At 49.0% G+C, this 27,815-nt stretch overlaps 8 protein-coding genes across 8 annotated transcripts; 5 read left to right on the top strand and 3 right to left on the bottom strand.

Moving 5' to 3' along the window:
* Window positions 1-335: 335 nt before the first annotated feature.
* CDV56_109211 (putative spindle pole body component) lies at window positions 336-3,087 on the top strand (the record flags this gene model as incomplete). The annotated part of the gene is made up of 3 exons (XM_026762830.1): window positions 336-483; window positions 581-2,991; window positions 3,049-3,087. The coding sequence occupies 3 exons, from the start codon at window positions 336-338 to the stop codon at window positions 3,085-3,087; spliced, it is 2,598 nt and encodes an 865-aa protein (XP_026618024.1).
* An 837-nt stretch (window positions 3,088-3,924) lies between these two features.
* RPL8 (60S ribosomal protein eL8) lies at window positions 3,925-5,102 on the bottom strand (the record flags this gene model as incomplete). The annotated part of the gene is made up of 4 exons (XM_026762806.1): window positions 3,925-4,125; window positions 4,184-4,693; window positions 4,751-4,828; window positions 5,100-5,102. 4 exons carry the CDS (start codon window positions 5,100-5,102, stop codon window positions 3,925-3,927), a joined length of 792 nt encoding a protein of 263 aa, XP_026618023.1.
* Window positions 5,103-5,580: 478 nt separating this feature from the next.
* On the bottom strand, window positions 5,581-6,220 carry CDV56_109175 (putative AP-3 adaptor complex subunit sigma; the record flags this gene model as incomplete). Its single annotated transcript, XM_026762794.1, has 2 exons — window positions 5,581-6,069; window positions 6,152-6,220. The coding sequence occupies 2 exons, from the start codon at window positions 6,218-6,220 to the stop codon at window positions 5,581-5,583; spliced, it is 558 nt and encodes a 185-aa protein (XP_026618022.1).
* A 314-nt stretch (window positions 6,221-6,534) lies between these two features.
* CDV56_109162 (translation initiation/elongation factor MRX8) lies at window positions 6,535-7,560 on the top strand (the record flags this gene model as incomplete). Its single annotated transcript, XM_026762781.1, has 2 exons — window positions 6,535-7,067; window positions 7,128-7,560. 2 exons carry the CDS (start codon window positions 6,535-6,537, stop codon window positions 7,558-7,560), a joined length of 966 nt encoding a protein of 321 aa, XP_026618021.1.
* Window positions 7,561-8,616: 1,056 nt separating this feature from the next.
* CDV56_109117 (F-box/WD repeat-containing protein) lies at window positions 8,617-11,961 on the bottom strand (the record flags this gene model as incomplete). Its single annotated transcript, XM_026762736.1, has 3 exons — window positions 8,617-8,745; window positions 8,796-11,546; window positions 11,665-11,961. 3 exons carry the CDS (start codon window positions 11,959-11,961, stop codon window positions 8,617-8,619), a joined length of 3,177 nt encoding a protein of 1,058 aa, XP_026618020.1.
* A 2,901-nt stretch (window positions 11,962-14,862) lies between these two features.
* On the top strand, window positions 14,863-17,687 carry CDV56_109047 (putative meiosis specific protein Hop1; the record flags this gene model as incomplete). The annotated part of the gene is made up of 10 exons (XM_026762666.1): window positions 14,863-15,072; window positions 15,161-15,430; window positions 15,481-15,760; window positions 15,812-15,977; window positions 16,026-16,192; window positions 16,247-16,323; window positions 16,393-16,638; window positions 16,684-16,912; window positions 16,962-17,155; window positions 17,205-17,687. 10 exons carry the CDS (start codon window positions 14,863-14,865, stop codon window positions 17,685-17,687), a joined length of 2,322 nt encoding a protein of 773 aa, XP_026618019.1.
* Window positions 17,688-22,672: 4,985 nt separating this feature from the next.
* Window positions 22,673-24,214, top strand: CDV56_108955 (uncharacterized protein; the record flags this gene model as incomplete). The annotated part of the gene is made up of 1 exon (XM_026762574.1): window positions 22,673-24,214. The coding sequence occupies one exon, from the start codon at window positions 22,673-22,675 to the stop codon at window positions 24,212-24,214; it is 1,542 nt and encodes a 513-aa protein (XP_026618018.1).
* Window positions 24,215-25,679: 1,465 nt separating this feature from the next.
* CDV56_108910 (putative UDP-galactose transporter) lies at window positions 25,680-27,294 on the top strand (the record flags this gene model as incomplete). The annotated part of the gene is made up of 4 exons (XM_026762529.1): window positions 25,680-25,748; window positions 25,854-25,883; window positions 25,945-26,919; window positions 26,977-27,294. The coding sequence occupies 4 exons, from the start codon at window positions 25,680-25,682 to the stop codon at window positions 27,292-27,294; spliced, it is 1,392 nt and encodes a 463-aa protein (XP_026618017.1).
* Between the last annotated feature and the right edge of the window lie 521 nt (window positions 27,295-27,815).

Here is a 27,815-nt window from a genome sequence, read left to right as displayed (position 1 = left end):
CTGCATGTTGCGCTTCGGCTGTTTACTGTTCTGTTATGCCACGCCTTCTGGTGGAATGAAGCTAATTGTACTCGCTTCTCAATTCTAGTGCGCCCTCTAGCTAATAACATCGCCTACGCATAGAATCTATCAACATGGCTGAGGGGGAGGAGGACTTTTCTTCATTGCCGTTGCCTGACCGGTTCTCTCACAAGGTTAAAGCCCATTTACTCGATGTCTTCGGTAAAATTTCATTGATGACACAAAACGCTGACAATCTTCCGAGTGTCTCTAGAATTGGAAAGTGCGAAAGGAAGGATATGAGGATGCCAAGCAACAGTTCGAAAAGACGCCCGATGAGTCGGATCCAGTTTTCGTACCATTTCTACAAGATCCAGGTCTCTGGAAAGGGGCAGTGTCAGATTCCAATGTTGCTGCTCAACAAGAAGGTCTTGCGTCATATTGCTCTTTTCTCAAATATGGGGGTGTTCAGGCTTGTACAAGGTATGCCTACCCTTAGCACCGTGCCTGATATTTCATCCCGTTTCGACCTCGAGTATAGCTCACAGGGTTTTGCGCAGAACTCGCGGATCCACAATAGGTCCTATTGTGGAAAAAGGACTTCCCTCAACAAGACCAGCGGCCAAAACAAATGCGCTGGAAGCTCTTCTACTCTGTGTCGAATTAGACAAGGCAGATCCGGTTATTGAGGAAATAGTCCCTATCTTGTCGCACAAAGTACCCAAGGTGATTGCAGCGGCATTAAGCGGACTGAAAGCCATTTATCACAACTTCGGCTGCAAGATTGTCGATCCTAAACCAGTCCTAAAGGCCTTACCCAAGGTATTCGGGCACGCAGATAAAAATGTTCGTGCGGAAGCGCAGAATCTCACAGTCGAACTGTATCGATGGTTGAAAGAGGCTATCAAACCGCTGTTCTGGGGAGAGCTTAAACCTGTCCAGCAACAGGATCTGGAAAAGCTGTTCGAAAACGTCAAGCAAGAACCGGCGCCAAAGCAAGAGAGATTCACAAAAGCGCAACAGGACGCGATGGCTGCAGCTAGTGCTGCTCCAGAAGGCGGTGATGGTGACGGGGAAGCTGGAGAGGTCTACGCAGATGAAGATGATGGCGAGGTAGATGCATTCGATCTTGCTGAGCCAGTCGACGTCTTCTCCAAAATACCAAAAGACTTTAATGAGCAGTTGGCATCATCGAAGTGGAAAGACAGGAAGGAGGCGCTGGACGCTCTGTATACTGCACTGAACGTCCCGCGAATCAAGGATGGGCCGTTTGACGATATTGTCCGAGGTCTTGCAAAATCCATGAAAGACGCAAACGTCGCAGTCGTAACTGTCGCCGCCAACTGTATCGATCTCCTCGCAAAAGGTCTGCGGGGTGGCTTCGCGAAACACCGATCCACCATCATGCCGCCTATCATGGAACGATTGAAAGAGAAAAAGCAGACCGTCGCAGAGGCTCTGGGGCAAGCTTTGGATGCGGTCTTTGCATCGACAAATCTATCGGAATGTCTAGAGGAAATTCTAGAATTTCTCAAACACAAGAACCCGCAGGTGAAGCAGGAGACTCTGAAATTCCTGATTCGCTGCCTTCGAACCACTAGAGACGTTCCGTCGAAAGCTGAAGTGAAATCTATTGCCGAGGCCGCCACAAAATTGCTGACTGAGTCTACTGAAGTCAACCGTGCAGGAGGAGCTGAGATTTTGGGTACCTTGATGAAGATCATGGGCGAGCGTGCGATGACCCCTTACCTGGACGGACTTGATGATATCAGGAAGACAAAGATCAAGGAATTTTTCGAGACAGCCGAAGTAAAAGCAAAAGACAGACCGAAGCCTATCGTTGGGCCGCCAAAGGCCGTTCCTGCCGCCGGTAAAAAGGTTGTTGGAGGGAAGAGGCCGGCTGTGGGAATGAAGAAGCCTGCACCAGCTGCTGCGGCGCCTCCACCAGAGGAGCCTGCACCGGCCCTTTCTCCTCCAAAGCCTGCTACAAGGTCTATCCCTTCGAAGTTGGGTGGGGTTCCCAAGCCTGGTGGACTTCCAACTCCAGGCGCTGGACTCAAGCTTCAAAGAAAGCTTGGTGGCCCTGGTGGCCTTGCTTCCCCACAGCGTCGGGTCATTTCGCCCTCTTCGGAAGAACAGCCTCCAGCGCCAGCTGCACCGAAATTTGGTCTCGGAAGAGGGCTTGCAGGCCGTCCCATAGCCAAACCATCAGCTGCTCCTGAACCAGCTCCAGCTCCAGCTGCACCACCCCAAGTGAGCGGGATCTCTGCCATCGAACGGGCTGAACTCGACGAATTGCGCCTTGAAAGAGAAAGGTTCCTTCGGATGATTGAGGACTTGAAGTCTGACAGGACTCGACTCAACTCGCAAGTGACGGAGCTTCAAGATCAAAATGCACAACTCATTGAGGATCATACAAGGGACGTTCTAAGTATCAAAGCCAAGGAAACGCAGTTGGTTCGAGCCAGAAGTGATGCAGAAGCGGCTGAGCAGACGGTTCAGAAGCAGCAAAGGGAAATTGATCGTTTAAAGCGTGAATTGGCCAGAGCTCTCCGGGCCAGCGCTCAGAGTCCTCCCAACAATCTTTCAGATAATATGAATTTGCCAGTACCTGAGACAACGTCGATATACCATGAAACAGGTATCAACGGCTATGGTGCAATGCCCAGAACCAGCATCCACATGGGAAGTCGCTTTGATAGTGCGCGACCTCGGAGCTACGCGTCCGCCAGTCCAAGTGAGGAGAAAGAAAACAACGGTCTGGAGTCACCAGGACCCGGTAGCAGAGATGGAGGTCTTGGTCGACGGAAACTCAGCCCTTCCTTCGGAACCAACTATTCCGGGATGGGCAGTCCAACAAGATCATCCATACCGGGGTCTGGTAGTGCTTCTGGAGAGGAGCAACCGGTGAGGAGCTCAGAACCAGCGGAGAATTGGAAGAGAGCCGCAGAAGTCACCAGCCAACTCAAGGCGAGGATTGAACAAATGAAGGTACGTCTTTAACCGGCTATGGTCATTTCTGAAACTATCTCTGATCAATCTTACTAGGCAAGACAAGGTCTGTCGCGAGGCCCTGCGCAGCGCTAACGGCTCCATGAATTATTTTCGATTCTATAACCCATGACATGATTTTTCTTCTTTCTCATGACGGCAGGCTTCTTAACCTTGGGACTGGCCAATACCCGGCGTTCTTCTTTCTCTTTTCCAATTCTGAGGTCGTTTCTCCCCTTGCACTGCTTTCAGCCGCTTGTTTGGGGATCAGCTGTGGTGCTAGGGAAACAGTCATTTGATTGCATTTGTCGGGGTCTGCTTCTTCTATTGTCATGCCTTTGGTGTATAAATTGATAGCATGCTTGCGTGCGGATTGTATTTTATGGATACGGGTCATTGGATATGAGGTATACACGGGAAATTAATCGGTAGAAGGAGGGGCATGAATCCAGAAGTCTAGAGGCTTTATCTCTTTCGCGGTCATGATTGACTCGAAGGGAAGAATGTTGTACAGCATCGAATAAACTCTACGCTCCGATGAATATGGTACAGAGAATAGTAACACCGGCCTAAGCCTTGTTCTACTTGACCAGACAGATATCTCATGCATGAATGCTCAACCTCAATTATGCTCTACACATGGTTTGCTAATTGATGTCTGAAAGTGCATTCATGGGTATCTGCGACGTGTACATAAAAACAAAACAAGGTGGGCCATCAATATGGATTGGAATTGAGAGGGTGCTGGAGCGCTCCACCCATCTAAGCTAAAATGGCGTGAACAAGTCAATAAGAGCCTCAGAACACCATTCCCATTTCCCAAAGTATTTCAACTTTTGATTACATCCATCCCTGGTGGAGAGAGAAAAAAAAAGGACCGCGAAGTCATGATGTCGTCCGAAAAAAAGCCTCGTCAATCAAGCTGATCAGGCTTTAAACTCTGACGGCAGCCTCAGCAGCCTTGCGCTTTTTCTCCATGCGGGCAACGGCCTTAGAGCCCATGATACCACCACCCCAGTGGCGGCGGGACTCCTCGTACTTGTCGGTGTAGCCCTCCTTGATGGTGGAGAGGAGCTTGGAGAACTCAGTCTTGTCCTCAGCGCGAACCTCGGTGAGAGCGAGGACGGCGGCGGTCTGAAAGTGTGACGTTAGGGCAAGTTGCAAGATACATTACTGGAGGTGATCTTCTTACCTTCTTGTGGACAACGGTACCGAGACGAGCCTTGCCCTTGACAATGGCATAGGGGACACCCATCTTGCGGCAGAGAGCGGGAAGGAAGACGACCAGCTCAATGGGGTCAACGTCGTGGGCAATCAGAACAAGGGAAGCCTTCTTGTTCTCGACGAGACCGACAACGTGGTTGAGACCGTACTTGACGTGGTAGGGCTTCTTGGAGACATCCTCCTTCTTCTTGCCTTCGGCAACAGCGGTAGCCTCGGCGTGGAGACGCTCCTTCTTCTCGGCCTTGGTCTCAGGGCGGTACTTGTTGAGGAGCTTGAAGGCCTGGGCAGCGGTGTTGCGGTCCAGAGTGTTCTGGAACTGAGCAATAGCTGGGGGAACCTTCAGGCGGAGGTTCAGGATCTTCTTCTGGCGCTGAAGACGGACATACTCGGGCCACTTGACGAAGCGGGAGAGGTTGCGCTTGGGCTGGACGTCCTGGCCAATACCGAAGTTGCGGGGGCGGCGCTCGATGAGAGGGTTCTAATTGTAGCTGTTAGCAAGAGCAACTTCTCAACGGTCTGAGGAATCACAGCATACCTTAGCGGCCTTCTTGGAGGCGCCAGCCTTGCCCTGGGGGTAGGGGAGAGGGGCAGTCTTCTTTCCGGACTTAGGAGGCTATCATTGAGAAAAGAAGATCAGCGTGTTGTCCACCAATTGCTGCATCTTCTTTGAACTCTAGGGAGAACACAAGAAAGAGTCCAAAGACAACTTCTGTGGCTCCAGCCAAATCATCGCCGGTGCACGCATCTCAGGAGAGAATTGTGCGACCAGCGGAATATGCCTCGACCCTCGCAAAATGAGGCAGACAATTTCTTGTCTTACGACATGTCGCAAAATGATCGATAGCTCTACTAAGAGAGATTCGAATTGGATATCAAGGGCTTACCATTTTGTCGACTGAGTTCCGCAACGGTGCTGGGTGACGGGATTGACAGACAAGGGAAGAGAAAGAAAAATTGAAGCTCGTTTTCGACTATCGAGAAGAAAAGCCGCCGTTGCGTTTGTGGGTCGCGCTAAGTACGGAAAAACTGCGGGCCGGGTTCTGTTGATGGGTTGCGGTCACATGCTCTAGGGTTAACCCTTCGGGCTTTTCAGGCTCGATTGCTGCCTTAACATTGTGCCTGCATCCTAAGGCAACGAATATAGAGTAAAGAGAGAGGTATGGCCCATCAAATTATGAACGAGTCCTTCTAGGTATAGAATCGAAGATTGTTCTCAATTAACTATGTTTCGGGACATTCAGAGTCGTCTCATAGCCATCATATGTACACAATGCGAATCCCAACCCAGACGCCGTATCCGTAGATGCAACCAAATTCTCTAATGCCCTGTAGCACTCGAGCAAACAAATATGGGAATCATGATAATCAACGCCAAGCACCAAGCCCTGAGAGTCCTCCTCGCCCAAGACCGGAGCTGGCTGCTTGTATAGCTTTCTTTTTGCCTAGATTACCTTCCTGTTCTCGCACGCCTGCAACAATCTTCTCGATATTGGTTTCGATCACGACACCACCGACAATCATCTCGCTGAGCACCGCATGCATTGTCTCAAACCCAAAGATAAGATCCAGCTCGCAGACGTTCTCAAATATCCGATCCAGGGCTTCGACGAAAACTTGTATTAGATCGATGAGCGCAAGCGGTGACTCGGTGGATGTGGATATCATGATGAAGGACAAGGTGGCATATGTGCGGTAGGTGACTTGCGTAGGAGCATCGGAAGGACCATTTGCTGCGCTTGAACGCGCGCCCTGCGAAAGCAACGGAGGCAGCGGTAGGAAGTTGCAGGCACTCGGCGGACGCTGCGCGACCAGATCGTAGATTTGGGCAATCAGTGACTGTTTTGTTTGCGTATCCTAACCGCGACGCAGAGGCTTATATCAGTCAAGTTCATTTCCAATCGAGCCTGTCTAGAAAGGCGAAGTCCAGGCCACTCACGATTTGTGTATAGAATTTGGTGAGGCGCGGTTGCCCGTTGTTGTTGAAGACGAGGACGGCGTTGATCATGTTGGGCGCAATACGGAAGCTATCTTCAGCCTTCCTCGGAGACTTGAAACCAGAGCTGTGTGGATGACGACTAGTATATGCGCAGACTATTCAAGTCTTTCCCAGGTAGATAGGTGATCAAAACAGAATTGACATAGAGGTGTGTTTCTGGAACCCCGGAGCTTGCTTATCGGCCTGATGCGGCGGGGCTCGGATCGGCAAAGACTCCTCTTGGATCCCGCTCGGATCACTTCTCATTCGACGGCATCATGTTTGAGCTCAGATACTTTGTTCAAGCTTGATCTCACCTTACAGTCAAACAATCATACTTCATAATGAAAAACAGGCTCTACATCTGTACGTCCTGTTTGCGCAGGAATCTCTCAACGGCTCTCCCTCGCCGAAATTCACCAACAGCTGTTGCGCCATCCAATCCTCCGAATGCTCCCAAACTCCAGCTTCGCGATCTGACTCCGTCCGACCTCTCCTACTACTGGGATACACGAATACCGAATGAATCCCAACTCTCCCACGCGGATAAGTTCTTCACTCCCTCGCGTCATGCTCCTGTCAAATTATGGTCCGCCAGCAAATTCCGCACAACACCCCTCTCGTCGCTCGAACCCGAAGTGGCTTTCCTTGGCCGTTCGAACGTCGGAAAAAGCTCGTTACTCAATGCCATAATGGGGAAGGAAATGTGCTGGACTTCATCCAAGCCTGGAAGAACCCGGGAGATGAATGCATTCGGGATTGGAGGGACCAAGGGCGGCGAATCCAAAATTGTCCTTTTGGACATGCCAGGGTATGGAAAGGGAAGCAGGACGGAATGGGGTATTGAGATTTTGAAGTATCTTCAGGGACGGCGCCAGTGAGTCGCCCCGTGCATTGATAATCGCAACTGATTACTGACTCTGGTCGCGACATCTAGGCTTCGTCGGGCCTTTATCTTAATAGACAGCCTCCACGGGATCAAAAAGACAGACGAGGACATTCTCATGCTATTCCGAAAGTACGCCATCCCCCACCAGATCATCCTATCGAAAGTCGACAAGGTATTAGCAAAGAAAAAAAAGCAGGTTAAGAGTGGCGCATCCATGGCCAATGTCGCCGCGCTCAGAAGCCTGCTTCAAGATCTCAGGCCAATAGTTCAACCGGACAGTGGTGTCGAAGGCCCAGGCGCTTTGGGTGAAATTCTCACATGCAGTGCAGAAACACCCACTGGACCGGGGCAATTTCTAGGCATCAGTGCCATACGATGGGCGATCTTATCTGCTGCTGGATTCGACGGCAATATGGAAGTGAAAGCTGAGTCCATCCCGTCCGGCTCGTCCGTCCACGGCGCTTTGGCAGCTCCACCCTGATTGATTGGGACATCGTGTGCTCGTTCAAATCTCGGATCGTCCTTGACAATATGAGGAATCTCAAGCGCTCTCATACCGCGTACTCTATAGACGGCTTCAAGCCATCGCACACCTGCCATTGAGCAATTTAGGACTCATTTTTGTGGGCCCATTCCTCGTCTTACATCCAGGCAATTGAATTGCATGTTGCGCGAGTTGCCTTGCGCATGATCTTGTCACAATTCCTGGCTATGCCGACACTGGAGAAGTCAACAACTGAATAGCCCCGTCCCCAGAATACAACAGGTGCCATCCTGTCCTCTTTAGTCTCGGCAAGACGTTTATAACTACTGATCAAGTCTAATAATAATTGCCAACCTTCCACCATGGTGCGCTCAACCTTGTTTCACCACGCACTTCTGGCTCATTTTCTAAGGGCGATGCGTTCAGAGATGGTGTACACAAGTTCATTGTTTTTCTTAAGGCTACCATTTCCAGCAAGGCAGCCCTACAGCATGATATAGTATAACTGCCCCATATAAATATAAATGCAACAATTCTATTCACTTTTCGAACTTTGTGAAAAAGAAGTCATATAGAGTCTATTAACGAAAATTTACGCCTGCTGAAGCACGCAGGGAAGCAGGAGAAAACAGTTAAGCGCTGGGTGCATCGGAACGGATCTGCTCAACTCGCGCAACATCAATTGATCATAATGCATATAGAAATGACATTTGAACATGGAATAAGAGTTATCAATGAGGTATGATAGAATAGAGTAAATGAAGCGACCAGGGGTCGGTAAATCACCGTTTTCGAAAGTCAAAACGCCATTTTCCATCATTTCACTGCATGACAATGGATGCTGACCACGCTATGCAAAGCCTCTCGGGTAAAGAACAAGTCCGTGGATAAGGGGTATCTAAACATTTCATGGCTTGAAAGGCAGAGAGGAAGAGGAAGTAGAGCAGGAAAAAGAATAAAAGTGGCAAACGTTGGCTGATCTGGTGACCGAAGTGCTTTGAGCCATGCCAGCTGGCGAAGCACTGACGAGCCCAGTAGTTTGAACCAACGGCGTCAACCGTCAGATAGATCGTAATCTTCGTCAGCATTGTCACCGATCTCCTGTCCCCATCGGTTGACAACTGTCCGTCTCCCCAACTGATCCTCCGGGACCCCGTCGCGTGAAGCACCGAAGTCGAGGACCTGAAGATGGTCAACACTGATGAGCAAAATGAGAGACTTCTTCAACTTACCTCAATATACGTCAAAGTATCGCGCTGTACTGCGGCAACACATCTTCGATCATTGAATTTGACCTGCCATACACCGCTCAGGTCTGTAAGAAGATCTCGAACGCACTCCCCATTCCGCACATCCCACATCTTTAACGTCCGATCAGACCCCGAGATTACCTTCTGGCCGTCATGCTGAAAGCAGGTAATAGCACCAGTGTGCGCGCTCAGCCTGCTCTTACATTGACCAGTTTCAGGGTCCCAGATCCTCAAAGTAGAGTCTGCAGCCGCGGAGACCAAGCGGTCGCACTTCAGATCAAGAAGGCCCACAAGTGAAGTATGACCTTCTAGATTGTAAATGATCGAGCCAGTATCCAGAGACCACACTTTGACTGTGTTGTCCATTGAACCGCTGATACATCGATTCCTTTTGTGGTCAAGTACAACGCTGTACACTTTGAGTGTATGGCCTTGAAGTCGGTGAATAGTCTCTCCAGTCGATATTTTCCACACTCTCACGGTACAATCGTAACTTCCGCTAACCAAAGTGTCACCGTGCGCAGCGATTGCACGAACAGAGTGCTGATGACCAGTGAGGACACGGATGAAATAAGGGCAGTCGGTATCATCAGCATGAGGTCCACTCTGGTAGTACACCGGATCACCTGGTTTCGGGAGTCTCCAGACTCGCAAGCTAGAGTCGCGAGAACCAGTTATGATGACTGGTTCTTTGGGCATCATTTCGGGTGTGCCGTCAGCATTGCTACCAACTTGGACTGGCAGAACAATTTGCAGACAACGCACTGTCGAGGTATGTCCATGAAATATTTGGGTGCATCTTGCCCTTTCGATATCCCAAACTCTCACCGATCTGTCTGTGGACCCGGACACAAGAGTGTTGCCGTGATATTCCAGGGCCCAAACTCCTCCCTCATGGCCTTCCAGAGTCGCTCTCAAGGCGCCCGTCTTTGTATCGTAGACGTTAATGTTCGTGTCGTCACTTCCTGTCAGAACCTTGTCGGTGTCGAACTGGAGGCAAGTAACTACGTGGCGATCGTGAGCGCGAAAGGCAATGTGTTTCGGTTTGACACTAGGTTTCATCCAGCCTTTATGAATCGAATGGTGGCGCTGGTAAAGGGACTTGAACAAATGAAGACCCCTGAGGGACGGTAGGCCAATTTCTGGGTAGGGGACAGCTGCTGCCGCAGCATTCGCAGCTGCATATGGTCCCTCAGTTGCAGATACTCCATTTCTCCAACCTGAGGAGTCCGAGGAATCTGTATTACTAGAGGAAATCTTTCGCTTCGCATACTTGCGACCCGAGATGCGAGCAGCCTTCCTTTTCGGTCGACGACTCACAGACAGAGCCCGGTCACCAGATTCTCCGGGCAAGGAAGAAAAAGCGGAACCAGGCGCGCATTCTGGATCAGGTTTTATGACAGCAGACGAGCTCAAATCCTTTTCCCAGTCTTCATCCCCATGCGGAAACTGCCATCCCCAGCCTTCCTTGATTGCACGTTCTAGCTCACCATCTGGAAGAACGTATCCATCCCTGTCGAACAGATCTTTCCAAGTCTTCTCATCCGAGTTGATGATGTGCCTCCATTTCTTGGACACTTGCGCTGCACGACACATGGTTTGAACGTCGAAATACTTGACAATGTTGAGGCTAAGCTCCAGAGGAAGAAGCGCGAGAAAATCGCACTTCAAAGCTGGATTCACGACGTCGGCCACAAAATGCAGTGTTGGCTTGGGGCATCTCCTCAGAAACTGATACATCAGGTAAGTTTTCAGTCCTTCAGGAACGGAGTCAAAAAAGTCCAATACACTGGGTATGTCCATTAAAGACGGGATATGACGGTTTTCCGCAGTGCTAAGCATGTTTCCAGGCCTGGAAGCAGACAAATCATGAGTCTTTTGATCCTCGAATTGCAGTATGTTTGAAAAACGCGAGGCATTATTATCGAGGCTTGAGTCCGTATCCATCTCCTGGTCTTCGGCTGACTCAAATGAGGAATCCACGTTCATCGCATTCAGGGCAGCCACGGGCGACAAGCTGGGGCTGGGCAAGCACATGTCGTGGGCAACAAGATTTTCAATAGCCGAAATCTGGGATGCAGGTTCCGTTGGGGCCTGCTGAAACGACTCTTCCGATCCGTCGTAGTCAGTGCCTTGGCTTGCAGTGTTCACACCCGCAGCTCCATTGCTATTTACCGCCGGAGTAACGAGTTGGGGTGCCGGCCTGGAGGACGCACTGTCCCTGTGTCGACTGGGATTTCGATTTCTCTCCGAAATAATTGTCTTAGCGCGGACTGGTTCTTTTCCTAGGACCGATTTTGCACTGGGATCCTGCAATATTTCCTGGCTTTCAACTTCTGAAGATAGAGGCGAGCGCAATAAGGTCTCTCTGCGGGGTATGGCCGCACTATGTACTCTTCTCCGAGGCATCGCATAGTCACTCAAGTTGTAACTGCTGGATTCGGTCTCCGGAGTCGCCAACCCAGCTGTGTAAGTTGCTGAAGAGCCATGAGAGCGAACTTGACGAAATGAGGGCTCCGACGGAAGTCTACCTGGACGTAACCTTGTAGAAGCTTGGTAGGAATCTACGACTGATGCTGGCCGACGTTTCGCGCTGGACGGGTTGGATGGCTGGCTAGATAATCGAGCGGATGCTAGACGACGGGAGATTTGGGCATCATCTGAGATAGTGTAAGAAGTAACGGATTGCACAAAACCGTTCGAGGCTTTCAACTCGTTGTTTGTCTTGTTCACCTGTAAAAATCGGGTTAGCTTAGGGAAGATCAAGGCATGGCAATAATGTAAGTATGTAAGCACAAACGGGAACAGACTGAAGTCACGCTCCGAACTATCGAATTTGGGACTACCGTACCTCTTTGAGAGCCACTGTTGAATCTCCCGGCTCGTTGAACACGACCGGTTTTCCACCGAGTTCGAATTTGATATTCCTCAATGACGAGGGAGTGGGGGAAGAGGCCAGGGGATATAGCTTAGGATCGAGATCCCGCGTCGCTCGAGGAGGTTTGATGACTAGGGGGGGAAATGTGGTGGTTGTTGTGGTTGTGGTAGTCACGACAGTCGTTCGAGTAGCAGGAGCGAAGGAAAATTGACCGATAGTACTATTGGCCGCTCGATGATCCAGGTCATTATTGGGATCTAGTTGGTCCATGTTGAGTTTGTTGATGCTGACAATTAGAGAGAGTCCGCTGGAAGGTAGTGGGAGAGCGGGACGGGAGGCAAGAGACGCGTCTTGACCTGCTGATAGAGGGTCAGATCACCAACTTTTAAGAACATGTAAACAACTGTTGATTCTATTCACCTAATGTGGTGACGACTCGAAGCGAGTCTTGGGCTGTGCAGAGCAAAACAACCAACCTCGAGGGAGGTTAATGAGCCAGTTGTGGCACAGTGTCTGATAGCACGATAGGCTCGCAGAGACAAAGTTGATGCCCTGGAACCTTGGATGAAAAGCGAGAGGATATTTCAGAACATGGTTGTCATAAGAGAGTTCGTGCAAGAAAGAGGGGAAACGAGTGGGAGAGAAAATGTGGTGTTAGCAAGGATTCAAAATGCTGCAGCTGACAAGAAAGATGTTGGAACAGTTGGGCGGCGGAGGATGATCGAGGGAGCTGGACCATCACTGGGAGGTGGTTGGTCGTGCCTCCTCTGGCAAGGCTTTTGGCGCTTCTCCGAGGCTAGTAAGGACTAAGGCACCTACAGTGGTACCTACGTACTAGTAAGACTACCTTGGTGATGGAAGGGGTTATCCGTACTCCGTATGATGATAAGTGATAACGATCGGGTGAATAAGCAAAAAGAGGAGGAAAAGAGGCTTCGCAAGGATGAAGGTAGGGAAATAAACCAAACAAACAATCGGTATACTGATTCTGAGAGGATTATGAGGTAGAGTAGAGGTAGAGTAGTCTCGAGGAGAATTTTGAATAATGGAGGGCAAAATCAGGAAAAAATCTTGATTGTTATGAGGCAAGGCGGATTCATAATTTGCCGTCCTGAGTTACATAAATGGTGCCAACGAACGCTCAGAGAACTTTCCTACAGGGACCATAAAAATGATAGGGTCCCATTCTCCCTTTATAAGACATAATTTCCCTTGAATCGGCTCTCGTACATCTAGAGAGAGCAGAGTAGGTCATATACCAGAGGTACTTCGAGTAAGAAAGATTTCCTAATATGTATACCTAAACTTCTGCCACTCGACCTACACCTTATACTGCCCTGCACAAGAAGGACACAAACTCCACCTCATCATCTCACTCCGCAAACATGATTAGAATTATGACATGAAGTTTAGTTACTCCATCATACATATCACTTATCAACCTCGCCCTATGTGTTATCTATGCCATTGCCACTCCATGACCACAGAATCACACGTGATATAGTGGGGCGGAATGAAGTTCTGGGTCCTGATTCTTAAGATTCCTGACAGTCGAAAAAGAATAATTCCATGTAAACAAAAATGGCCTTTCCGCTACTAGAATTTGGAAAACCATCGTAGGCACTACTCTAACATTGTCAGAACCCAGCATGGCCGGTGCTATGATTCCCATTATCCTATCTCATGTTTGTCCAGCAACAGATGTCCAGAGTCCAGGAAGTTGATCGAATCTTGCTCCAAGGATTAAATTGCGGGGAAGTGTCCTGATAAGGTAAGTCTGCCATTACGTATTTTTGTGGAATTGGAACGCTATCTTTTTAGTTCGCTTTATGTCGACCTCAACCCTCACGTACACTGCTCGGTCAGGATCAAATATGCGAGATACTTGTTCAAAGGCATTGCAGTAGCAGCTACTGACGAGATGGTGTTTCGGTTTTCCTGTAGTCATGTCTTTCGCCTTGCTCGGGCGTGGCAGTATTCCGAGTGGTCCTGCTATCCAAACTTTCTCAGTCGACTGCGAGCACTTACTCGAGAGGCATCGACGCGTGACCAAAGCTGAAGCTGCTGGATTGCAAACCTACACTTGAGACAAAATTCAATGGTGGGACAGAATCGTGTTTCAATGACATATCTTGAGGCGCAGGAACTGAGTACAGCATATTTGGAGCATGCGACGTATCACAGACTCAAGAGCAGAGACTATCGCAGCCGTTCTCGTTCATTTCCTCCAGTCAGCCTTGTCGAGGCCAATTGAGTGTCATTCGCATACCAAGGGCCCCAGAGATACTACAGGAAATTCTTCACTACGTTCGAACTCTTCCGGAAATGCTCATGCTCAGTCGGTTCACAGTTGTGGTTTTTGGAGATATACTCCGTAGCTGTGCTAAAGAACAATAATGAGGGTGTAGGAAGAGCTTCGGTAGAAACGAATAATATAGTTCCGAATTTACAGCGAAGGGCCAAGCAGGAACTCCTTGTACTGTGTAGAAACTCCTAGTAATAGTGACTATCGGCGTGGGCGGGCCAAGACTCTGGGGAATATATCGTCACGGACCCATCGGAAACTGATCTGTAGAGAGCTAAGGATGAAAATTCCAAAGATAGCCAAGCCGGAGAGATAAGTAGGTACAAAGCTGCAGAAGATGAGGGGAAAAAGGAAAAAAAAAGGCTCCAGAAGCAGGCCTGGCTATCCTTAAGTCCTAAGGGGCCGATAGGCAGGTACCTAGAACTCTGAACGTCATCTGGAATCTCCGATATCCCCGCTTCCCTACCATACATTGAAAGCTCAATGATTCCATCTTTCAGATCATACCACTTTCCATTCAAACAGAAAGCTTAAGTCATCATCCCTCTGAGAGACCTACTATCTTCATTTCCTAGGCTATGCACTCACCAGCTGTGTCGATTGGCCTTGCAGGATTGTAGCTGAGTCGTTGCCTGAGGCGTGCGGGGAGGTACCTCTACAAAAAACAGCTGTAAATTCCCAGAATCTTGACCATCATCCTTTTCTCGTGTCACAATGAGCTTGATCTCAGTTCAACTCTAACTATCTTATCTGCAATCAGATCAACATCTGGCGCGAAAGCTCACTCGAAATCAGCTCCGCTTTCCGTGTCTCTGCAGTTCTCAAACCACACGCATAGAGGGGGGCGTCAGAGAAACTTGCTCAGAATGGCCCGAATCAAATTTACTGGGCCTGTGTCGACGGTCCAACTACAGCCAACGCCTATTCTCCAAGGCCTCGTGTCGAAAGGTGACGTCTCTGCTCAAACCGAGAGTCAGGCCGACGTGGAGAATATCTCGAGATCGATAGTTGAAGAAAGCACATCCTTGAAACAGCAGCAAAGCCTTGAATTGGTACAAATTATGCTGCACGTCTCGGTGAGTACGCCCTGGCCAAATTTGCTTTATCTCCACTAAGGTTAATCGGGGTGTTTATAGCTCGGGACGTTGTTCTATCTCCGGTCAGTTTATCCTCGCCTTTTCCCATATGACAGACGTCCTGATATGTGCTTCCCAAAGCGAGTTTCTGCCGCTCTCATGCTTCAACGATCGAGACCTGAAAGAGGCCCAGAGGGAAAATACTTTATCATACCGGGAATTTATAGATGGAAAACCGCGCCCCGGAGGAACCGGAGCTCTTTCACAAGTCGCGTTCGGGACAGGGAGGAGGGGACAACCACTGAAGATCATCGTCCGTGATTCCGACCCCAAAGCTAATATGATACTCGATGTCCTGGTGCGTCTGCTGTCTACGTTGATCTTGATTCGGACCATTGACGGGAGTAGGAAAACGGCATATTCGATGCACTCAAGAAAAATGTCCTAGGTGCCATTCAATTTACCATTCTTGTTGACAAAGATAAGCCAGAAAATGTCTTGGAGTCCTATACTTTCACTTTCAAATACTCGAGAGGTTCTGGTGGTGTGAACAGTCGTCTGGAGAGTTTGTCAATCAACCCTGTGGGCTGTGTTGCTGATTTGAAGTCCGCCCAAACGGCCAGAGTCGGCCTTGAGACGATAATCCGGAGACTGATAACACTCAGTACCTTCCTACCAAACCTTCCAAGTATTCTTCTCCTCTGTTATATAAGAGACATATTGGCTAATTGTTTGATAGACAAAAGGAATCTGGGGATCCACTTATTCTATACCGATGATTGTCCCCCCGAGTACGAGCCTCCCGGTTTCACCGGCGCGATGAATGACACGATCAAATATCCGCTTAATGAGAACTGGAGAAAAGAGACTCAGTCTTGTGGAGCAATGAATAGCGGATGGCATACGTAGGTGCCTTTTTTCACCAGGGTTGCCTCCCTTACTAACGTCACAAGGGTGGGACTCAAAGTGACATCCCTCAAATGGACGGGACCCGACCCGGAGGGATCAGAAGTTGTGCCCAAGGTACCCATGGACCTTGAATACAGAGACGTGGTGCGCCGATCTGAGGACATTGGACTTGCCGAGGAAAGAATTATTGATGACGACTTGAAAATCCAATGTAAGATGTGTCGCACAAAAGATGATGGCTTCAGGCGAGACTTACCTTCATCAGCAGTTCGTTCAACAGACATGTCTCAGGAAGCAACCCAAGATATCACTGAAAGAGAGAAGTTGCAGATGATGATTCCTGTAAGGAGTCCAACTGAAACCATGAGCCTTGAGCGTGGATGTTACAGAACTCCGAACTTACCAAAGCAGACCCAGAGGACATCCCCTCTGCCGGACAGCGAACTCGTTCCAACCCAACCTATCAATCCCAGAGCCGCGGTTGACCATGCCAGTAAGGGAGACGCGCATACAGGCCACGGGACTATACTATCACAGAAAAAGGTTGCCGAAATCCAGACTCACGTCCGGCCACGAGATAGTACTCTCAGCGAGGGCAACGAGAATCAGCAAAGTGTTCGATGTCAATGCGGATGGCATGGAGAAGAACAGGCAATGGTAAGCTTGTCATGTTTTGCAGATACTGAATGCTAAGACTAGCAGATTGAGTGTACTTTCTGTCATTTGCGCCAACATGCGGCATGCTATGGATTTGACGGCTCGGACGATCCCAGAATTCCTGATGTCCATGCATGCTACCAGTGCCTGCTTGAGCCCAAGGAGGTACAGTTACTGTGCGAGATGACTAGTCTGGTGCTCTTGAGACGAGCCCTCAAGATCATTATGGAGGAAGGCTATCCGAGTCACACTTCATTATTTACTCAAAAGCTCCGTAAGTTCAACCGTCGGTGTCAACTTTGAGCTCGACTGACGAGGTGCAGACTGCAATGGGCAAACTGTCATTCAGATTACTGATATACTGAGAAAACAAAACATCCTTCAGCCGACTCCCGGTTACAAACAAAAGGGGTTCCTGAGAAAAGGCTTGCCTAAATTCAAGATTTCGCCCTCAGTAGAAATTCAGCAGAAGATGAAGGAAGAAATACTCAACCCCATGGCGAAGATCAGGCATCATGTGAGTATTTTCGTACTATGAACAGATTCGAGTTCTAAAACTATTTTAGTATGTTCTGAAAGCCTCTGCAAGTCCTCTTGAGGCCTCAAATCCACGCATAGACCAACTTGACTCCTCGGTAGGGCCCGCTTCTCGCGACCAACCTCTGGTTGTGGGAGCAAATGTGGGAAAAGACCAGGAAACTCCGAAGCGAGCAGAGTCTCTCGATAAATCGCCGGAGGAAAACAGTGCGCGCAAGAGAAAGCAACTGCTGCAAAACAACGAGAATGAATACGACTCGGATGACCTGGACAGGAACAGCAATCAACCATCGACGCAGGCACAAGCCATCGATACCCACCTCGGCGGAGCTCACGAGTTAAGAGACACTCCCGTTGATAACTCAATGACTTTTCAGAAGCAGGCAGCAGATAGCCCATCGAGTAGCGAGGGCGCACTTCGACGTAGCAGCAGGAAAAGACGCAAAATCAGCAATTACTCCCGGCTGATTGATATTGGCGCTGCAACGAGCGAGGACGAACGGTTGCTTTGAGATAGATCTTGCTATCTTCTTATTCTGTACGATTTTGGGGATCCGCTGCTTGACCAAGATCATGCCGATGAGTGCCCAAAGCCAATCTTCCAAAGCTCACATCTCAAGTGGAATCGATCTGGGAGAAGCAACTAGCCATGCTAATTTTTTCCCTCAAAGAGTGTCGTCATTCTCTGCGTGCACACAACGCTCATGGTCTAAGCATCACCCTCTAGCCTTATGACCTAGGGTCGCTCGATTCGCAGGGGAATTGTTTTCAGTAAAGCAGATATAAAAGAGCAAGAGGTCAGGAGAGAAGAGAAAATGAAAAAACTGCAAGAGTCGGGGTCTAGCTGAAAAATGTTTCCGAGAATTATTGACATGATAGATGTACTAGTACTAGTATCGAAACCTTTATCACAACTTCTAATGATTGATAGCTTGAGCAGCCAGCATAGTCATAATGTTAGTCGGACCCAACTAGCCATGACCATCCATTTATCCTCTATCAGCAACGAATTTAATTCTACATGTGAGGGCCTGTAAAAGCTGGAAAGAATTCGGACTCTATCGAAATGATCATGAACAGACCAGCTCATCGAACTTTTGGGTAGAAGTGGAAATGTAGACCATTACCCGACTCCTTACGGGAGTCCATCTACCAAGTTGAAGACAGCGGCCCAAGCTTCCAACATATGCTGCTATCCGAATTATACTTCATGATGCATCATCTGTAGGATATCTATGCCCGGAAGAATACTTCTTGAACTAGCTGCGACCTCCTACAGCCCCGTCTTGTTTGACCACTTGGCTGAAGCAAGGTGTTCGTGTTCAACTCGTCGAAACTCGAAAGATTGATCTGGTTCCTAATTGCCGCAGCTGGCTATTTGTGACACCTGCCGCTTGAGAGCAGTACCGCACATTAATGATAGTAGATAGATAGTGAGTTTTAGATAGACCATAAATACGAGACACAGTGAGGTTAGGTTTTCAGGGGCTCTGGCTTCCACTCCCAAGCCCAACGGAGGCCTCCATTGAGAATGAGACCGACTAAGTAGGTTGATTGAAGCTTATTTTATCTTGAGCTACCGGACAAAGGAGTCCATCACTGGGAAGAGGTCATTTTGATATTCAAATTTAAATCCCAGACGCAGAGTCCCGGGTATGACACAGTAACTGTGTTATCTCGAAATTGGGATACAGGGAGTAACGGTGCCATGAATGTGATCAATTCTCCGCTGTGGAAGTTCATGTTGTCATCTGACACGGAGTATATCCTCTTGCACTACTGCGGTGCCCCTTGCTTCTTTCGCCCGCAATACTCCGTAGTTCAGATGCTCAATCTATCACAGCTGCATGGCGCCTGTAGTCTGTAGATACTAGGACAGGAGTGGTCAGCGGTTTATGTGAAACGCCGGATTTGTCATGATTCAGTGGATCTCCTATTTTTACATTTATGGAACAGGCTGTGATTCTGGCTTCTGTGTTCAGCAAGGTATCTATATATCTGAGTATAGCCTGGATTCCACAATTCGACACCTTCGGGCATGTTGCAATTGGCAGTTTCACCTGTACTCGAAAATACTCTGTACACTGTTCAGCTTTCAACAATCCACCCAAGTGGGTGAGTTGATCTACACTGTACTCCGTACAGCTGTTCGCATCTCGGTACGTGCCACAGATCTTGATGCCGAGCACGACAATCATTCACATATCGTCAGTGAACTCTCAGTCTATAAGGGTGACAATGACATCCATTGTCCTTTTCTGGCATAAAGATAATCTGATCTTGTAAATTCGAATCAGAATTGAGGCTTCGTTGATCATTTCCCCCGTATCCATCGTCCTCGTGGAGCTTGGTTGAGTGTGCTTCACCTTGTTTGGGAAAAGGACGAGTGGCTTTAGGATAAAATCTGCCAGGGACATTGTCACTGAGGCATCAGAGCTTCTCCCATAAAATTGAGAAGTCAGTGATGCACATCTTGCCCTTATGGGCAATAGATCTGGATAGTCAATGATCTCCTCACCTCCCTGGAAATTTTCCAATGGACCTGTCGACTATTGGCGGCGATCCGTCATGTCATGCATTGGATAGTCGATTCTGCACAATCGCTAGACAGAAAACTAGGAGCACATGGCAATGTCAGCCAACAATTCAACTGTACTTCGATTTACTGATTGTGGAAAAAGGATCTTGTAGAAGCAGCCCGGTTACCGGAGAAGGAAATCAGCTTGGACTCAGTATCGTATCTACCAGGACTTACAGTACTCCACCTGGCAGAGTTCCTCTATTCTAGATCGAGTATAGAGCAGGGACGTCTTCCAATCAGCGGCACTTGTCCACTGACTACCTACCTCTAGGTACCTTACTCAGTCGTACGTAGCCTCGTAGGCAAGCCTGTCATGCCAGACTATGGGCTTGAGCGGGATGGTGATCAGCGTCGACTTCAACTCCAATCAGGAAATTCAGAACGGCCGAGCGGCTGAGGAAAGTCGGAATTGTCGAAGCCCTGAACCAGTTCATCACGGTTCCATCATTAGCACTATTATTATTACTTATTAGGCCCATCGATCGAGTCGGTGCCAGAACCAGTGGAGAATGGAATCCCAAGCGGGTGGTTTTACCCCTTAAACTCTCCTGACAGTGTCCGCTGGTACGGCCGATGACTAGGTACCGATTATTACCAACGTGCAGTTTTGTCATGTTCATTGTCCTGAATCGTCGAGTGGATATTATTCAAAGAAAATGGTATGTCCATGAAAGGTCTTGATTGTGGAGAGATCCCATAAATTCGCAGACAATAGATAACTGATCATCGTCAACAAACTGTCCGGTCCTGCGGTCTGTTGGCGCGTGGAAAGCACGTGTCAGAATCCAAACCACCTAAGATAAACCTCCGCGAAAATCAAATACGTCTCATTGTCTTGCCGATTCTGAAGGATGATCACAAATCGATTCTCCGACTATTGGATTCTTAGAAAATCTCCTGGAAACTAGAAAAGCACCGGAGGGAAAGTAATAGGCTATCTTTTCTCACTTCTCAGATTGATCATCAAACCCTGGTTGCTAGGTTGAGAACAATAGGTACGAAGTACTGTAGAACAATAATAGACAGCCCGGCCTTCTACGTGTGACGCAAACAATAATGGCACGACTTCACCCCCTGGAAATCCATCAGATTTTACGCAGTACCTCGTCCCTAGTCTCGACATCTCATCTCGGAATATGGTCCTGGTGCCCCGAACAATGATAATAATGGTTCTGAATTCGAATTAATTATATCTAACCGCTAAACTCGAGGCCACTAACTTCTAACAGGCTTAAGTGGATTTTATTTGCAATTAGTTGAACCATGGAGTCCATCGAAGCATCGACGTGTGCCTGTCGATGATTTCCTTTCTTGTACTTGCCTAGCTGACGCTATCCCCATATACGGCCTCAACCAAGGCTCACACAAGTCTCAATTCGACCAGCTTGCCGTCTTCTGTCGATTGTTATTGACGCGGTTCAGAATCAGCCCGGCATGATAATCCTAGCATTGCAATCTAGATATCACACATAGGTACGTACTTAGCGCTTGGGCGGTGTTGCTACTTGCTCACTATTGACGGTCCACAGCCCACTTTGACCCTCTGACGAATTAAACTTCGTACGACACTTTTGCGGATCTCCTTCAACTCCTTTCCCCATCGAACATCGGCTGGTGAATTGGCCAATGCGAGCTTTTTAAGATGTTGGAGGTCGACAACCTTTTCCTTCTCATACCCCCTTAGTTAGAAGTTCCTCAGGCACTCCCCTCTTCGTCCCCAGATACCAGATGATCAACCAATAGCGCCAATCGAATATCTAGGTTCGCACGGCCAGGAATTGATGTCTCAGTTGACTCCCTGTTCACTTGTCCTTGTGCATCATTGAAAAGCAGAAGAGCGACCCCTCGGAAGTACATGCGATGTTGCTGCTACGAAGCTGAACTCTGACTTTTGTTTTCGAAGATCTACCTCGCAATACCCACAATCTTTACTTCCCCTCCCTCTTTATCCTAAAACTCTTAGTTGTTGCTTGACCACCCGAAATCCGACGACTCCCGGCAAGACTGTCCTTAGAAAGCACAAGAGCAGCATCCTTTGAACGCCTTTGCGATAACAGCCGACGAGAACAACGTGACAGATTTGAAAGTTGCGACATTGGGATATTGCAGCTTGACTCCAGGTCCCGAGCTCCAATTTCCTTCACAGAATCATAACATCTGCCGGCGTGACCCAGCAAAAGGAATTGCGTCATGTCTCAGCCGTCATTGACAATTCCGCTGAGGACGTCGAGCGTGAATGCTCAGACCACAGGAACGCGAATGGCCAACAGAAGTCATGAGAACCTGAGATGCGAGAAATCATCCAAAGCCCACAAGATCTTGGGGACGACAGAGATCTCACTTCAGGAACATAAACAAGATGACATAAGGAGAAATGTCCGAGCTAGTTTCATGAGAACGTCAGAAAACAAATCGACAAAAAGCAGCACTTTCGTCCCTTTTCCGTCGGCCAACCTTGACACAAGCCTACCACCCCAGCACCTTCGCGTCAGAGCATCATCCCCGCTCTTGGGACAGGAGTATCGATCTCAAGATGCTAGTCCTCCTCTTCCGAAATCATCGAAGAAAGTTCACCAGTTTGGGTCATCGTCGGCACTTTTCTCCTATTTCAGCTCGAGAGAACCCGCTGTTGAGCAGAGTTCGCCAAACATGAGCTCTGGGGCAGCAACAAGGAGTCACAAGTCGCAACAAGGTGGAGGCAGCCCCGGCCGAGGATCAAATTTAGATCCAAGAATGAGCCTAAGGCAAGCCAAAGGACCCGTCAAGGAATCAAAGCGGAAAATGCGGCCACCGAGGATTGATCTTTCTCTACTGTTTCCCAGACCGCGAGAGACTGCTGCACCTCTTTTGTCCCCACAGCGCCTGACGAGCTCTCCTTCTCCAATCTCGGTGACTTCTGAATATCCTTCCGCCAAGATGAAGAGACCAGAACCGCCTACAGTTGGGAAGCGACTCACGAAACCACCACCCACACGATCTCCTGCCCATCAGCTCAATACTCTTCAGGAGAACGACAACGCGAACATAAATTCAGCAGTACGTGAGTCAAAGAATTCTGATTACTTGGACGCGTCCTTTGAACGGACGGTGAGGACTAGCGAATTCGATCTGGCCCTCGACAAGTATTATGACGTCAAAAGTCTCAAGTCAATCAAATCAGCACAATCCGGACCGTCTGTTTTGAACTCACAAAGCCCACGAGCCCATGATCCGAAATCCACGGAAAATGCGTTGCGGAAGATGTCGTCCAGTGGGTCTGCTGGAGGCTGGAGTAAGGAAACATACTTGTCTCCAAGAACCTGTGCTCGTCCGAAGCCAGACCGCATCTCAAACTCATCAAACAGACGCAAATCTGACTCGCGGGAAGGCTTGGCCGTTGAAAAGGGTTTGATGTCAAAGAAAAGCAGCAAGAGCACATTGAGGAATGTGGATTTAAACAGTTCCAGCGTGCTGTGCCTTTCGTCCTCAGAAGATGAGAGCGATGGGGATGAGGCGCCGAGCAAGAGCAAAGGCGAACCTCACAATCTTGCAGCAAGAGACAGCATCATCACGTTTGAAGAAGAGTTTGACGCAGAGATCTGTATGGCCGCCGCGGCGCAAGCTACACGGGGCTCGACATTACGACGGGTGGACATATCTAACTCGTCCAGCAAGCGTAGCTCACAGACTCTCCAGCAACACTCATCTGTCCATCGAAACCCATCAATGTCTTCAGCGGGCAAATTATCTTCTGCGACAAGGAAAAGCCGGTCTCGTCGGTCAAGCGGCATACCTACCATCTCAGAGCCTGATAATGATGATATCTTCCGCCAGTTCAGGAATCCGCCCCTATCTCAAAAAGAACGCGACAGGAGAAGTCGAGTGATGACAGTGACAAGGCAGGAAGAGCATCTTCTCGAGGCGATGAGACAGCGAAAAGGGAAGATCACACCCAGTCTATTTCAGGAGGCACAGTATAACACCAGCGTCGAGCCTGACCAGGGTTCATTGCTTTCCGCACCCTCCCGTGACTCTTTCTACGGCTCGCACACCTTTTTGCGATTAAGTCCCGGGCTGCCACCTCATCCATCACGGGCAGATCAAGGTGCAACCCACCATGACAAGGACGGTACTATTTCTCAGGGCGCTGCTTCTGATGCTGAACAGAAAACCATCAACTCAAGTCGCGCAAGCCTGGCGTACTCTGAAAGCCTACCATCTCCCGCTACCAGCGCAGCGTCTCCACTGACTCCAACACTGCCTATACACCGATTCTCGCCACTTCCATCACAGAAACCGCCCCCACGTCGTCCTCCTCCCTCCGTGCCTCAAGCTCAGAAAAGGCACTCTAGAAGACGCACAGATAGCAGCGAGGCGATCGTCTTAGGCGAAGCTGAAGAGTCGGGGGAGGGAAATGAGTTTCCTATCTGGGCGCTTGAATGGAACCACGACGGTCGCAGTTTAGCTGCTGTACACTAGGTATATAGGTGGTTGACGTTGACCTATCATTCTCGTTGATTCCTTTCCCCAAAGTTGTCTTTCATTACACACATTTGGACCTGACACTCACTTACGATCTCCTTACTTTGTCTTGGTTTATATCATGTTCTTCCGTGTCAAGCGGATTATCTCTTTATGTCAGAGCAATGTTTCTGCTCCACCGCAATATACCACATGACTAGTATATATTTCCTTTAAATCTCACACTGCCTTGCTTGCAAGGCATATTCGTTTCACTGCAATGCTCTATAATAGTATCCTTGACCAGGTGTAGTAACTCACTGGAGAAGGCGTATGACGACTCGACATTGAAATCAGCTGGTTTAGTTAACTCCCTTACTTCAGATCCAGGAAATTAGGCGAGCTATATGACTACTCTGTATGCAAACCCAAATGTAAATTGTCCAAGACTCCAAGTAAGAGGATAATGTCACCAAACCCACAATTCAGGCTGTGTGCTGCTAGGGTGATGTGGCTTGCCAACCTGCAGCGAAAAGGGCGCCTTGGATCTTCAGAAATCCAGACTAAAGCTGAAGGGAAAGGGAGGATCGTCACATCGTGAGATGAGACTGGGCTCTGACGTCAGAACTTGGAGCTGGAGTCGATCTAACGCGAAGCCAAACCATTACGGAGTAGCAAGTTAACAACTAGGTAATAATGGCAAAGATTAGCTTCAGGTGCGGCTGGGTCTGTATAGTGATCAAGAAGACTAACCCTCTCCTTTTCTTTTGTGGTTCGCCCAAAGACTGGCGGGCTGGTGGACTGCGGATCATCAGTAGTATTTGTTACTGGCGATTGGCGGACAAGAGGGAGTCAAGTCTCAAGGTCAAGAGCAAACAGAGAAGAGCCTGGTAAAGTAGGGGACTAGAATCAGTAGATTTAGACCCTCTCCGTGGTCCACACACCGCCCTCTTGCTGGTAATTTGTGGTACCCCGGAATCCACACAGAATCACCGATCACCCTCTTGGTGACTCTCCTGTCCTCCGTATCTTGGAAGGTACTCCATAGTAGGAGAGGACTCTATTTATGCTGATGACCGCTTGCTGGCCAGGCCATTTTTCTTGGTCTTCAGTTTTTATCTAGGCTATCTGACGTCGTGGGTGTTTTCATCCGACGGCCTTGTGCAATATCGCCCCCGGTTTTTCGTCTAAATACGCGCTCCGAGTGGATTTTGTCTACCTTGCACACTGAGAACAACGCCGCTTTTTGTGCTCTCGGCGGCAGTTTGCTGGCGGACTGCAAGGCCTAGTAGTGTGATCTGAAAGATTCCCCCTTCCTGTTTATCGGCACGCGCACAACTTATTTCGCGACCCTCGGCGTTTTTTTAACGACCGTCTCTTCCGAATCAGAATCACTGGCTAAAATCAGCAACGACCTACGTCTTCCTGTGGGTTGTGTTGTGAACACTTTTCAGGGGTTGGCACCTACTATAGTATTGTCACAATGGGGGAACACACTCGGGAACAGTCTTCAGGCTTGGGAGGCGTCTTGAAACGCTCCTCTTGGGTACTGGTTAGTTTTCTCGAAGCGTTTTGGTTGCACTGCGTGTTTGTTTTTCAACTTCTCGAGGCAGAACCTGGGACTTGAGTTTCTGATTAACTGACTTCTCCTTTGTAGCTGACGATTCAATATACGGCGTTCGTACTGGTAAGTTGTTCTTCGACTTGGGAGCAAGAGTGACACTCAGCTGAATTCCATTCTATAAAAGCTTTTGCATTACTCCAGAGTCATGCCTCCCACTGGAGGTAAACGATACCTCACTTCTACCGCAGTCTTTCTCAACGAGGTCGCCAAGCTTGCGATTTCCTTGACGGTGGCCCTCTACGAAGTCTCGAGATCAGCTCCCCCATCGATGCCCGCGACGTCGCTCCTCTCTTTGTTGACCAGTGCTGTGTTCTCCGGCGACAGTTGGAAACTTGCCATTCCTGCCAGCTTATACACACTCGCGAACTCTTTGCAGTATATTGCACTTTCCAATCTGCAGGCCGCCAGCTTCCAAGTGACGTACCAGTTGAAGCTCCTCGTCGGCTCCGTTTTTGGCTTAGTTCTCCTGAAGAGAGCTATGCCGTTGCGCAAATGGGGCTTCCTGATGCTTCTTCTCGTCGGCGTCTACCTTGTGCAAATGCCAGATGGAACCACGGATGAAATCTCGCTGGAACACGAGGCCGTGCACCACTCTTTCCCCCGCTCATTCGAAGAATGGAAAGCTGTTACAGGAAAACGCGCCAATTTGCACAAGCGTTCAGCAACCTACGAGGGCATTGAAGAGGACTTGCTGACCGCCATGCCGCGATTGAACAGCACAGTCGGTCTCCTGGCCACTATTGGGGCTTGCATCGCGTCGGGACTCGCCGGTGTGTATTTTGAGAAAGTACTAAAAGACAGCGCAAAGACGACCTCTCTCTGGGTGCGCAATGTGCAATTGTCCGTCTATTCCTTGTTCCCGGCCCTCTTCATCGGCGTCGTCTTCCTAGACGGGGAAAAGGTTGCCGCAAACGGCTTTTTTGAGGGGTACAATTGGGCTGTTTGGTCGACTATCGTCATCCAGGCTATCGGGGGCATCGCGACCTCTTTCTGTATCAGCCATGCATACAAGGATGCAAGAAATGTGGCCACTGCTATCAGCATTGTCCTCAGCACTTTGGGAAGCGTGTGGTTGTTTGGATTCGAACTCACAGGAAATGTATGTATCAGATTCGATCGCAAAATCCTGCGCATGGTTACTGACCTCTTCCTTTAGTTCATCCTTGGGACTTTCGCTGTGCTTGTGGCTACTTTCCTCTATGAGGATTCCAGCTTAGATTCCAGTCCTACTAAATCTCACGGCATCCGTCCACCGCCAATTCGGATCGAGCGCTTTGAGAAGGAAGCTAAGAGTGATGAGACTTCACCTGTCGCAGGTTCGCAGAACGAATTCTCGATTAAGCTCCCGAGCACCCCCTTCCTGTCTCAGGCTGGATTGTCCTCCTCTAGACCCACCTCGCCAGGCGTTGCAAGAATCAGCTCTGCCCGCGCTGCAAGCGGCGGCTATTTCGACAAGCAGTCACGGGACGAGTGAGCCTACCAACTTCCAAGCCAAAACCGCATTTATCTTGTCAATATTTAGCGTTGCTCCGGTATCCGTGATATCGAGAAGTATATAAGAATGTCTGACTCCGAGTCATTGCATTTCTTTTTGGAGGGAAGCGTAGCAAGCCCTTGTACTCTATACCATTGGTGATCATGTTTTGATTCTGCTTGCTCAGTGTGATGTTTGTTATATCTTGATATAGCCTCGAGTCATGGGAAATGTCCTGATGTGTATGAGTTTATATGGTTGAATGAATGGATATGAACGAACTTGACATCGAGCTTCTCGTCCCAAGGACATTTACCTGCATTTGATTCGATAACTGTCTTGTTAACTCCTCTGGACTGAGTTTTCCACGTGCTTTTCTCGCCTGGGGCATCTATACCCATCCAAACGGACCCCTCCTTCATTCCGCGACTTGCTGCTGTTCCACTGAATCTCTTGCACTCACTCTTCTCCGTTCAGGGCTTCTTGAAAGCTGGATACGTCCTTTGCCCTCGTCGACCATC

This window comes from Aspergillus thermomutatus, assembly GCF_002237265.1.
Source record: "Aspergillus thermomutatus strain HMR AF 39 chromosome Unknown NODE_14, whole genome shotgun sequence".
NCBI classification, from domain to species: domain Eukaryota; kingdom Fungi; phylum Ascomycota; class Eurotiomycetes; order Eurotiales; family Aspergillaceae; genus Aspergillus; species Aspergillus thermomutatus.
This window is presented reverse-complemented; position numbering and strand designations above follow the sequence as displayed.